The 14,555-nt window shown below is 31.0% G+C and overlaps 1 protein-coding gene across 1 annotated transcript; it reads left to right on the forward strand.

Annotated features, from left to right (window-relative positions):
* Window positions 1-7,214: 7,214 nt before the first annotated feature.
* LOC106329349 (probable membrane-associated kinase regulator 6) lies at window positions 7,215-8,489 on the forward strand. Its single transcript, XM_013767994.1, has 2 exons — window positions 7,215-8,029; window positions 8,121-8,489. The coding sequence occupies exons 1-2, from the start codon at window positions 7,345-7,347 to the stop codon at window positions 8,126-8,128; spliced, it is 693 nt and encodes a 230-aa protein (XP_013623448.1). The 5' UTR covers window positions 7,215-7,344; the 3' UTR covers window positions 8,129-8,489.
* Window positions 8,490-14,555: the final 6,066 nt, after the last annotated feature.

The following is a 14,555-nucleotide window of genomic DNA, read 5'->3' on the forward strand; positions in this document are numbered from 1 at the left end:
AATTACCATCAAACATGCATAAATCTCAAGTCAGTCACTACACAATCTTAGCATCAACTTCCATCGGCTAAACAAGTAAAACACATTGATTGATCATTCAATCAAGTAAGGATCTATGTAAAAAACACCAAATATCATAAATCAAGCATTAATCACCATAATATATCAAGCCCAAAATTTTAAAAGATCTATTCACTAATCTTCATGAAATCATATAAACTCATGATAGGTAAATTCATCACCGAGAGATTACAGAGAGATCAGATAAGCAAAATCTATACTATTAAAGCATAATCACTCGTAGGATTCTGCCCTTAATTATTTGAGTTATTTACATTCCTATGCCATTGTTGTTTTACTTTTTTTTTATCAATAATTAAAATCTCTTCCTACTTATTTTAAAACAATCCCACGTTTTTCTCCCTCAATAAACAAAATCATTTTATCTCCATGTTATCAATGCTCACGTAAATATCAAAACATGATTTGTGTACTTTCCTCTTCGTTATTATGTATATTGCAACCAAATATTGTGATTGACTTAGTATTTTAACAAAAAAATGATTTTTACCTTTACTTGCAACGTCAATGTATTTTATAGTAATAATATTCAGTGTGTAATCATCGTAAATATAGTAACACACTGAAATATTTTCCTCATTTCAATTTCATCATAAATGATATTTAGGTAGTTTGATATCATTTACAGTTTCTTATAATCTCTTAATGTTTATATGGTAACTAAACAATGTTCTTTGTCTATTATTTCAATCTCCATAATTTTTATCTTTATTTTTGAAAATATTTGCAACCAAAAAATGTGGAAACTACAGTAACATCTATGATTATACTTCTTGGAATATCTTATGTAATTTTAAATGAGAGATCTAAAATATTTAACATAAAATATCCACATCACGTCTTATAATATTAAAATCACAGCAGCTAAATAGCATAAATCGAGATTAAAGTAATAATAGGTCCATTAAAAATCTAACTATTTGTGATTTTATTAAAATTTTAGCCTATTTTAAAATCAATTTTGGATAATTTCCGTTAGATTATTGAGATGTCAAATTAAAGAGAAATTCTCCAGGATATCCATTTTTAAGATTTTATCACAAAAATAGTTCTCAGTAAAAAAAATGACCAAAATAAATTTTAATTAAAGAGTAAAAATGTATTTTTACCCTAGGGTTAACTAATCAGATTTAGAGTTTAGAGTTAGGGGGTGAGGTTTTGGGGATAAGGTTTCAAATTTTAAAAAATAAAGAATAAATATTAAAAATTTCAAAATAAAAAAGACTATTTTGGTCATTTTCTTTCTTGAAAGCTATTTTTGTAACAAAAACTTAAAAATAGTTATTTGAGAGAATTGTCCCAAACTAAAAGTAAAATTACTGATAATTAGTTACAAATTTAAGTGCAGAACATAATTAACTTTATAGTAGTAGTTAGTTGTAGATATGTCAGTACTTATTTATTTTACTATTTTTATGTTGAAACAAAAATATTAAAAGATCATTATCAAATTTTGGCAACAAAAAAAATTATGTGGTCAACCAAAGAATAAGTATATATATATGTGATCATATTGCATAATTATATGTATTGTATATGTTGGTAACCAAAAAAAAAAAGATCACTAAAAAATAAAATATATAAATTATGTACAACTTTTAAGTTATGAATATTTTTTTGATAAAAAATAATTAATCGTGTCAAAATCTAGTAAATTCTTAAACACAAGTACGCTTTAAAATATTTCAATTCTAAGAAAAGAGAAACAAAAGAAAACTAAAAAGAAACTATGCTAGATAGCTTATAGTTTATGGTTATCTTAAGAGATGAGTACGTATAGGCAAACAAAACAAGTTGGCTCGAAGCAGTGCCAGCGTCCTAGACTCCGGCCGCTGGAGAAACCGCTTTGGCCACTAGACAAGGCTGATGTACCCACTTGTCGATCGTTGATATCTTCTTTGATGTCTTTGCGACATAATTGGTATCCAGTAAACTGATATTAACTCTTTCAAAACCATTTCTAGCGACTTGAAGCCACCTCCATTAAAAACCTAAATTATTTCCTATGTATTCTCAAAATATGAATTTCAAAAGATATATGTAACACCTTCGTCCATGTTGATCTTTTTCCCTTTGTTGTTTAATCCGCTCCAAAACCAGTAAAACCACTCGAAAACCTTAAAATACAAATGAAAATGCAATATATACTAATAAATGAAATTTAAATGAATATAATTGTGATATAAATGAGGGATAAAAATAAGTTAAAATAGAAAACATCATATTCCGATATAGTTAAATTCATCTATATTTAATAAAATAAATAATTAACTACTTCATTTATTTCCCATATCTATTTTAAATTTCTTTATAAATATATATATTTTCATTATTAAATTTTAAAAAATTATTTCCTATTATAAAATAATTAACTAAATTCGAAAATATTATTGATATTATACTAAATTTTAAAAGAGAAATAAAATAATATCTTTATGTATATATATATATATATTATAAGAATAGCTAAATTACTAGACAAAATAAAAATATAATTAAATAAATTAATACACTACTTAATTTATAAATTACTATACACATAATACAACATATATTAATGATTTTAAATAAATATATTTGTGAAAACGTTATACTAGTAGTGATTTTATTTGTGATTTTAATTAAATTAATATTAATATGTATAATTTTAATTTTAAAAAAAAATTAAAAGATTAAAATTCTACCAATATATTTAAGTTAACAAATATTTAAATTAAAAGAATAATTATATTTTTTGATTACATAGTGGATTAGATTCCACTTGAGGATTTTACAAGTGTAACTTTTGACAATTTTCTATCAACTATGTAAATAATTAGATCAATAAGAAACGAGTTACAAGAAGATATTATCTCATTTCAATTATAACAGCGTTATAACAAATTTTGACTACTGTGAAACAGATTAAAAATAAATTAATCCATATCAATTATAAGACAACCAAAAATCTAAACCTATAAAAAGAGACTATCCTTGTTTTATTCTTCTACAATTATATTTATATAAATTTGAAAATTTAATGAAAAAAACTTAATAACACAAATAAATTACATCCATTGATGTTATATATGCATATGTTGTTTCATAAAATATTTAAAAAAACTAGGTACATAATAAACTTATATCGCAGAAATTTGACAAAGACTACTTTAGTAAATAAAAATATTTTAGATTATTTTATAATTTTGTTCTCAATATAGTACGGAGTAGACCCTAATAGACTCATAAATAAATATTTTAAATTACAAAAAAAAATTTAAATCCAAATGCAGAATATATTTAACATTCTAACACAAATTTAAACTTTTATTCACAAGTTCAAAATTAAAAAATATGTTAATATAATAAATAAAGACGGTCATTTTTTGCACATAATTTACCATCTAAATTTTATATAATTTAACTTAAATTTACACTGTGAATGGCACGAATAAAAGTATGGTAAAAGAGTAACTCTAGCATACGTAGATGTATATTTTTGTTAATAAGTAAAAACAATACAAAAAAATTAATAGTACGAAGTAATTACTTTTTATTTTTATATTTAGCATTTATTAATAATTGAAGAAATTGTAACAAATGATTAGGTACTCAAGACGGTCAAAATGAATACCCAAATTTATGAATTAAATATTGGATAATAGGTACCCATTGTTAAAAAAGGCAAGAGCCTTACACCATGATTATCGCTATAATCGTAGTGCACAGTTTCTTAGGCTTAATTTTTTAATTTTTTTAAATTTTACTTTTGTCTGATTTAAAAAAAAATTAAAAAATTAAAAAGTGAATCAATCGCGGGCCGCCACGTGTCAGTGGGGTCCGCGAACAGTGCAAAAAAAGACCAAAGTCGATCCTTATTTCATCACTTCTATCACCGGTTTTTACAAAAAAAGTGGGACCCACCACTTAAGAAACCCTCTTATCACCTCCGTTAATTGTGCTCTTTGAGCATCATTATCCAAGGTTTTTTAGGGCTACTACTTTAAGAAACAGTTTCTTAACTTTTTAATTAAAAATTAAGAAACAGTTTTTTATATTTTCTTAAGAACCCGCCTTAAGAAACGCCGGATAATGATGCTCTTAGACTCCCTAGGTTTTAGTTAAAATTTAGGGACCCATTTATATACACAATGCATTAGTTAGTGTTGTAAATGCTTACATACATGCATATATATGGAGTCTGATTGATAATACATCTTTTTCTCTACATTTTAGTTTGGATTTTTTTTTACATTTTAATTATAAACATAGTTATGTGCCTACAGTTTTAGTTCTTTGTAAACATACCAAAATCTTATCAACTCGAAGAATCACCCGAAGGATCTCTACGGATTCTCCCGGGACATCGAGCATCTATCCCTTTTCTTTGATTGTATTGCGTTTTCTTATGTCGCTAGAAACTTGAACTCCTTAGCTGATTCACTCGTTAAATCAGCATTGTATTTGGCTACCACCAGCTACTCTTAGTTGGGCTGCAAGTTTAATATATGGTATGGGTGTGTTCAAAAAAAAAAAAGGTGCTGTCAAAAGAAAAAATTGCCTTACGCCCCTAAAAATGTTTGCACAGCACTGTTCCCAACAATATTCAATATGTCAAAAAATCATGAACAATATTCAATGAGAGAGACAATTAGCACTTTTACCTATTTCCTATTTTTTTGGTGGCACATCAATCTAAGGTTACGAATGAAAAAACTGGATTATGCGGTGTGGATCAAGCAAAAATAAAAGGGCAGTTCTAGCATATCTAGTGGTACATGTGAATCAAATGGACCTAACAACCTAAAGGTTATGTTAGTTTGCAGTGATCATCAGTCGTATGTCACAAGTTGCGTGATCAGATCGCAAGTCGTAAGCTTTGTTTGTTTTGATGTCGCAAGACTGATTGTCACTTCCAAATCATTTGATACTTCGGCCTCTGATACGCCGAGACATGATTTTAGTCAGCCTTGCATTGCTAAGCTAAACTGTGTTGCTTTGAGGCACAGAAAACCATTACCTTTTTTTATCAACTCTTGGTACATTCGGTACTGCATATGTGGACTGGCGTCTCAACATATCCGGGTCAGTTCACTCGATGACTGTTTTATCATATTCAGTAGTTTTGTTTTTCTTTTACTAATATTGTATTCAGTAGTTTAAATGTTGACCTCATTGAAGTAAATTCTGACCCCAACAGTTAGAGCCGGCCTTGGAAGAAAGCTAATGAAGCGTATGCTTCCGGCTATCAAATATTATGATTTTAAACGGCCACATATGGATAGAAAGTTCTCAGTACCATAGTGGTTAGCTTGATGTTATAATTGTTACTGGTCATGGGTTTGAATGACTCTGGCCACAATCTTATATTGGCTTCTAGCCACATAATTACTAGAACCGGCTCTGCCAACAGTCAGCAAGTTCCTGCTTTCTTAAACATCATCTTCGTTCTTAGTATTTTGCTTGCTCTAAGGGAAGAAAAATACTAATTATGGTGGAGTTAATGTGTTACGTTTTTACGCATTTTAACATTTTTTTTTAACTTTTCATGTTGTATCGAATCTTTTAGTATTTATTGAGGTCACAACAGGTAAATGGAGAAATAAACATGAGCTTTTGGAGCAAAATGTTGCAACGAGGTTGCATATCATACAAAGATTAATCGATTCCAAGTTTTGAACAATCAATCTATGTAAGCCAAGCAGAGGAGAGTACTCGTTCCATGACAATTTGCTGAAACAAAGAAGAAAAGGTATGGAGATGCATATGTGATATGCCACCTTTGATCCGACGCTTCTGGTTTGTACTCTGGAAACGATCATAGGCACATTAAACGATCATAGGTGATTTTGTATTTCATAAAACTTTTATAAATGTGCCGATTTGTATGTACACCAATAAAAAAAATTGTGTTTCTTTACCAATAAACGTTCTTAGTTGAATTTTGAAGTGATTTTGTAAGATTAAGCATTCTATTCTCTAAAAGCGGTTTTGTTCAATCGTTTTAAAACTTTTTTTTTCTGAACATGTAATAAATAATTGAAGATCTTTATTTGTATTTTATGTCTGGTTTAGGTACTAATCTTTACGCCTATATGCATTCTACGTTCTTTAATTTAAAAGCTTATTGAATAGGTTGTAAAAAACAAGAATTGTATACGTAACTTTGTCTATGTAAACTTGGTATTCAAAACTGGTTGACCAAACCGTTTGATAAATATATGGATATTTGCTGACAAGAAAAAAGACCAAGGACCATAATTAACAAAACCCTCTCTAATGTCTAGGAAACTTATGTCTCAGTGTTATTAATTATATACCTCGTGTTATAATCAATAGACGACCAACAAACATTCCCTTCGAGATTTGAGAGATTTATATCATTAAATGCACTTCTCAAATACACGAATAAAAACCTTATTTCGAGTATCTCAAACGTAACCCATAAAAAGACCATGCAAAATGGCCCAAAGATAAGACTTTGATGAGTCTCCACGTCACTTTCTGCTTTTGGCTTTTGTCCCCTAAACTTTCGACAACATTCATCTCTCATTCTCCACACGTCCTGGGACCTCTGTCTCTCGACTCTCTTTCTCCTCCTCTCCCATTTTAATATTTTTAACTTTTTCTTATTTATGAAAATGACTTTTTTTTTTAGTTTTCTTTCTTTACGCTCTATTCTTTTATTTCTAACGCGTGGTCCTCTTCATCTTAAAACGTATAATACAGCTATTTCATATGTGTTTCATGTATATTATTTTGTTTTCTTGTCTTGCAAATCAATTATTCCCATGAGATATAGGTCAACATGCATCGTTCTTTTTTAATGATTCTTCAAAAGAATTTAAAATAATAATGCGTAGTGTTTTGATATTCCTAATTAAAAGATAGATATGATGCCACAGTGGGAATAAATAAATAAAAGAACTTTGTTGGAAGAGAGTATAAACTAAACTAAAATGAGAGGAAAGTGGTGAAGGCAACAGCACATAATGAGAGGTGAGTATGGGCTCGCAAACTCTTATGTTTCTTTTCCCTTACCAAATATTAATATCTATTGTTTCTTACCAAACAAACCACATAAATATAATATATTACCGTTATAAAAATTAAAGTATAATATATCTTTGCTTCTATGTGTGTAGTCCCTTCCTCTCTATATATAGACACTGAAACATATGTTCTCCACTCAAAACATTTTTTTGTCTCCAACAAAAACCTCTGAATACACTCAAGAACAGATATATATCTCCTCCCAAGTTTTTCTTTAAAAAAATATCGGCCATGGAAGCAAACCAACAAGACGCTTCAATGGCATTAGTTCCCATAGAGAGCTTCTCTTACAGTTGGTTAGTTAACTTTCCTTCTTTAGAAGCTTCCATTGATGATTATCACCAAACCTACGAAGATTCTTCTTCTTCTTCCTTCATCGAGATGGATCCAAGATTGCCTCCTTCTAGAAGATTTTTCATCAACAAAGCCCATGAAAGCAGCTTCAAATTCGATACCTATGTCTCTTTCGCCGACGATGATCACTCTTTAGTTCACGCCGACGAGATTTTCCGTGACGGCTACGTAATGCCTTATCTATCAAAAGCCACGTCAGTAACTACCGAGAAAGACTATGAGCCGTTGGACACGAAAACAGAGAAGAAGAAGATGGAGACACGTGACATTCAAAGCAAGTCTCCTTGTAGAAAGTTGAGGAGAGTGTCAAAGTGCGTTTTGTTAAGGTATCTTGATTTTTTGACGCCATTGTGTAAAAGATTAAGGAGATGTAGATCCGCTGGATCATCCGGAGGTACCGGTTTCGACGCTAGGATCACGACGTTGTCTAGAAGCAGAGTTTATTCTGAGGAAACGACGTCGTCTCCAAGAGTAAGTGTTGCAGATGATTGTTATTGGAGAAGGTCTTGTGACTCAGAGAGCTCCATTTACGAAGCCGTTCTTCATTGCAAGAAATCTTTCGGTAAGTTACTAACTTACAATAAATATCAATATTTGTAATTATGTAATTTTTGATTATTTATTAATTTTATTTTTTTTGTTAATTTTAACAGAGAAATAAGAGTGAAGAATCCATTGAGAAGGAGCAGGTAGAAGTAGAGGTGGAGAATATTAAGATTGAGAAGAATAAGCAAATTGCAGTAACACGTTACACATGGAGTGGGAGAGAGAGCAACTTGTGATGTGTCTTTTTGTTGTTTCTCTCTCTTGAATTAAAGAGATTGATGTGGTGATCCATGTGAATGTGTCAATCTGATGTGGATCAAGAATGTCTTTTTTTACATGAGTGGGCACATATATAGATAGCCATATAGGTTATATGGGCAGCTAGCAGAATCAAGAAAATATTTTCAGATTTTCTTGGCTGTTTTTCTACATATATGTAAGTTAAATAGATTCTTTTTATATATGTAATCCTATGTGCCTACCCATGTTTTACTTTCTGGTCCAATTGTGTTTGAATATTCTTACTTTTTATGTAAATTTTGTCTTTTCTTGTCTCTGAGGTCATATGGTATGTCATCATATATTTGCATGATTGAACTCCTTTTCTTATAATAATTGTAACTCAAATCAATTAAAATTAAGCAAAGAGATGAAAAAGAGGGAATTCCAAAAACATGTCCAAAACTTTATATTTATAATATCTTGACAAAAGATAGTCCCATGGTTCTAATGGTTGAGGCCGGTGATCGATTTTTCCAAGCATAATTTATAATTTTCTTATTATAAAATCAAGACCAGGTATGTATGTTCCAAATATTAGTTTTGATTTCGGAATCAATTTTCGAAATTATAAATGTTTTTGTTAAAATATATAAATAAGTAGGTGGATTTCGTGATCTATATATTCTTTTGTTTTGTATGATTGTGTTTGTCATTTATATGAACCTTTTAGCATTTTCTGTAGGATTAGTTAAAATACTGGAAAATCTACAATCTATCACATGTTTAAACATACCAAATGGTAATACATACATATCCAAACATAATTGAGAATCTTTGAAAATCCATAACAGGATATTTAAGATCTAAATACTTTTTTTAATCAGAAAATATGGCGACTAGCTAATTATCCAAAACTGAAAGAAGCTTGGTGTTTAGAACATCTATATCGCCGAGGTAGTGTAAGCTTAGTATCTAATAAACTTAATAATATTAACATTTTAATAATAAAATGTTTACTTAATTCTAATATTTTCTTACCAATTAAACCACTTACAGACTTTATTTTGTTTCCCTTTCCTTTTCAGAATTTAAGTAAATAATTAATTAAAACCATCTCAAATACTTCTTGTATACTAATATTTTTTTACAAAATTAAACAATCTCCAATCCCTCTTTTATGCAAAATATTACAAGAATCAGAAGTACATCAAGGTCGATCAGCTTGTAAAAGTATATATAGTTCATTCCCATTATAATAAAATCTACCCCAACTCATTTTATTTGTTTTTCTACAGTAAAAATATTATTTTCTGTATTTAAAATAAGAAATATATGCGTTTATATTAGAGAAAAATAAAAATACTATATATATATATCAAAATAAATTCACATACAGTATAAAATTATATATTTTATTTATTAATAAAAATAATGTGGACTCTTTCGATTATTGTTGGCTATCAACTCTAATCTTTTTCAAAATATTTATATGATGCCATTTTTAGTTTATGTTAAAAACGCGAAACATCATTTTCGGAGGGGGGGGGAGTCAAAATTGAAACACCATTTTAATATTTTTTAAACTTCATTTGAAATTTTAAAATTTTAAAATTTAGAATGTATATTGTTGCCTTTCACTTAAATTTACAGATATTTAATAATATAATAATATTTAAATTTATCAGTGGAAATTCTGAAGCAAAATCAAAACACCATTTTATTTGGTTGAAAATATCATTTTGAAAGTTTAGAAATATTTGAATATAGTTAAACTGATCAGTGGAAATTTTGAAGCAAAATCGAAACACCATTTTTTAATTAAAATCATCATTTTGAAATTTTTTAAAATAAATTTAGTTATGATCAGTGGAAATTTGAAGCAAAAATCTGTCATATCAGAAAATCTACGATTAATAGATAGGGAGAAAAAGCTTGGGAAGCAAAATAACCTTTGTATTATAGATAATAGATCAAAAGTTAATTAATTCTGTTAATCACATTGAATTATCTTTAAATTATGAGTACTATCCTATAATATCTATCGCATTTTAACCCGAGCGGCATAAATGTTGTCTATAATTGGAAGGGAACAAGCCTATGGTTTTTGATGCTGCTATAGACGTAAGAAAGGGCCTTAAGGACCGATTTAAAGTAATTCTCTTTTATAAAACAAAATTACTGCCCATGTTTTTTGGGGAAACTTTGTTGCAGAAGATTGGCCATGCATAGATAAATGTATTAAAAACTTATAGACCCTATACCATTAGAGACAAGAAAGATTCGAAACTAAAATATTTATGTAAACACACATATTTTAATGCTTGAAACTATTGTGGCAAAGGGCATATTCACCCAAAAAAACAGGCAAAACGATTTGCCTAAGCATCATTTTTCTTACTTTCTTATCTTCAAATTGATAGGTCCTAGAAGATTTGGGAGTACATGCACAGATAGACTCGATTGGTTACACTGCATCTGGATCCAAATGTTACAACCAAAATACAGTGAAAAACACAAAGCATTTACATATTTAATTGAATTTGATCGATATATCTCTTTCAAATAAACCACATAGGTCTCACTGCCAATAACATCCAGAATCCTTTAAACATCGCAATTTTTCTCTCTAGAGTCTCTCCCCTCAGCTTCCACGAACCCTAAATCAGCCGCTGCATCATTTTCCTCTGGTGACCGGTAGCTCTCTTGCTCCGGTCGCCACCCCAGTCCGTCATGCGTTCTAGCCTTCTTCCTTAGCCTCTTTGTCCTACCCTTCTCCTTCTTGTGTGGTGTTGCTGGATTTCCACTGGAATCTTGGTGGATCTAGTCGAGTGTCGCATGAGTATGTGATCTCTCTGGAGCACCAACGAGGAGAGGAGTTCTCAGGGAGCTTAAGGAGCCTTCGATCTTTGGTTTCTGCTTTCAATCGGAGCAGATTTGGGTCAGATCTGATCTTGCCTTCTCCGGAAAAGATGGTGAAGCGTCGCTGCCTCCGCCTCTGCTCTCGTCGTCGGCCTGTACCCGTACGTCTAGCAGGACTCGTTTTTCAAGGTCTCGTCAGAGCTTCTACACTCCGCTTTGGAGTAACAAAGCTTTCTCTACTCGGTTCGGTCGCTTGTTTTTAAAGGAGTTCTACATCTCCTTCAGTACTTCATTCCCCTGCTCCCAAGCTCCGGCAGATAACTTTTTCGTTCACTTGCTGTCTCCGCCGCATCCTTTGTGTCGTGTAGCCGGATGGGGATCTTTATTTACCGGCTGCGCTTGACCGTAACTTGTACTTTCACTTTCAGCGGTGTTGTTCAGGTCTACATTTTCGTCGTCTGCTGCGTTAACTTGGGCTCGTTTGTCAGCTTCTTCCTCCTCTAGTGGAGCTCCGGAGCGGAAGCCAGCCGCCTCTGTCGATGCCTGCTTGAGCCACTTCGGTGATGCTTGACTGAACTTGCCTCTAGCTATTCTCTTGATGGTCTGGTTACTCTGATAGTCAAGAAGCGTTTGGGTGAGGAGTTTAATTTGATGTCTCTTGTCCTATAATGTTTATTAACTTCAAAGTTCACCATTGTTGGCAAGCTTTGAGTTAATCTATTTGTGTCTTGAGGATTTTTTTAACTTTTTGCGGCCTCTAAGATTCAGAATGGCTCTCAAGGAGAATCTGGTTGCGATTAAATTTGTAATCAACCTTCATTTTGATTAATGACATTTACAATTTAGCAAAAAAAATAATAAACCACATAAAAATAAACAAATACAGAATTTATCACGTTCATACCCAAAAAACACTCACTTCATAGCACCACGTACTACCAAAAATTTGATGTAAGCTCACTCACGTATTATATGATGAACTCCAAGTGTGACTTGAAAGAACCAAATAACTTTTTGTTACAATCATATTACTTACTATCAAGATTTAAAGGACTTCTCAACCCAATATCCATAGCTCTAATGGCCGACCAAACGGACAACCAATTGGACATTCGATCTATTTTTCTTAATTTTTATACATATTCGTACCGAAGTAGACCAAGTGGTGACAAATTTCTTTTGTTGAACCCCACCAATTAATATTTATCATACTCTTCGCCATTTTTGATGTTTCGGGTCATTTCACATTTGCTTATTTCGTATATTATAAAAGAAAGCAAAACTGTAAACAAACTTGGGAACAAAATTCAAACTGATATTGTTTTGTTTTAAAAAACATTTCTATTAATTTGCTTGATTCTTATAATAGTGGTGACATTTAGAACCATAATAATTTGTTCGAACACTGTATAACTATATATACTTACAAAGGACCACAAAGATATTTTTCTCTTCAATTTAAACCATTCCATAGTGGAGACAAATTCAAAATCAAGATATCCGTAACATCATGCACCTAGGAACTGTTATCCCGAATTATATCTGACAAAAATGCAAATAGAGGAAAGTTAGGCAACAAAACTGAAGCTTCGTGAGGATTAGCCGAAAATATTTGAATAGTGTCACAAACGAAAACTTTTTTTAAATGAGGAAAATAAAATTGAGTAAACGATGAGGAAGAAACTATAATCTCACGTGCTAGTGAGACAAAACAAGGAGACATGGACAAGATATGTTCCGAGAAGATCCAAAGCATTCCTCGTGACACTGTTCCCATCTCCTATCTTTATTTCGTTTTCATGTTCTTCTTATCTCATCTTCTTCTTCTTCGGGGACCAAAAACACTTCAACATATATAAGGTCATTTCTCTTTCGTCATAATTTGTTGAGAGCGATATACTAGATTGATTGTATTTAAGTTTTCGCTATCTGTCCTCAATATGTAACGCTCGATATGCTCAAACCAGAAAAATATGTAGATTTTCTTTAACACTAGCAATGGATATTGCTAGTGTACAAGATATTGAACAATGTCGAATGTTATTGGAGTAACTCTTGAGATTGGTCTAGCAAGAGAATCAAACATGATGACCTAGACACTAGCTAGGGCGATAACTGTTGACCAAAAAAAAAAAAGCTAGGGCGATAATTAACTCGTTGATGAATGTGAAATAAAAATTAGAAAAAAAAATTAGTTTCATAGGAAAGAAAGAGTTTAGTATTTTTAGCATACATTGGACCCGGGTCGACAGATACCAGATTAGTCGTATGATGGAAAGCTAAACACTTGATTGGTAGATCAATCCTAGTTACTCGTTTTATTTTCCACTAGTTTTTAACTGGGAGTAGCTATGACAAAAAAGATCCGAAAACGTCAAAAATCTTCCTTAGTGTAATGCTTAGTTAGGTTGCATTCGTGTCTTAGTCGAAGTTAGACTATTTACATTATTGCACGTAATGTATTTTTTGCCTATCAGTCTTTGCCAACATGCATATTTTCTCTACACCGTTACTAAATTTTACGTTGTATGTATTTGTAAAATAATAAATCATACGAAAACACTAGTTGTATTTGTATGAGCAGGAACATCACAGCTAATCAAGTCCAGGAATACAATAATAAATATTTGTCTCAGACCAACATTTTTTCTTGTAAAATTAAATCAGACAGAAAGTAGCATCTACAACACTAGCCATTCGTCGTTCGAATCATTAAGTAAAATGACTCTTCATACAGTATATAGTTAAGTAAATAAACTGTCAGAAGATTTTCTTAAATAGGATCTTATAAATTATAAAACTGGTCTATAAATTATAGTCAATAAATGAATACTATAGTCGCCAAGAATACATCTGATAATGTTTTCAAAAAAGAAAGAAAAGGGTACATCTGATAAAGGTTGGCCGACGTTGAACTCGAGACTACAAGTCTACAGTAACCTAATTTTAACATATCTATGGACAGAACAATTAAACAAAAACAATCAGTTTGAGAAGGAACAAAATGTATGTGTTGTTATAATTATGCCGATAAATCCCAACAAGAAAACATTGGAACTAGCTAGATCATCATCATTCATCACGTCAATTTACTTGAAAGTTAATTAATTGCTAACCAAAAGAAAATTGTTTACTTTGTCAAACATGAAATGCGTAAATATTTACTTAAAATGCTGCAAGGGTTATGTTGCTTACTGGTCAAGTCGTGTTTACTAACTCAAATTTGGCCGAAAAGATTGATTATACTCAAATAATAGGCCAACAAAAACCATTATCTTAATCCGTGCCTTTTTTATGTTAGGAGTTTTCAAGGCTCCTAAGACAAATGTTGTAGTATAGTGATTGTCGAACCAGTTCTGAGGGATATCAAAGCACTGAGAATGCAAGTACTCACTTAATCTAAGTGCAACCAATGATTTAGATGAGTTTTAAGCTATGACTAAAACTAGAAAGCAATAACA

This window comes from Brassica oleracea, chromosome C3 (genome assembly GCF_000695525.1).
Source record: "Brassica oleracea var. oleracea cultivar TO1000 chromosome C3, BOL, whole genome shotgun sequence".
NCBI classification, from domain to species: Eukaryota; Viridiplantae; Streptophyta; class Magnoliopsida; order Brassicales; family Brassicaceae; genus Brassica; species Brassica oleracea.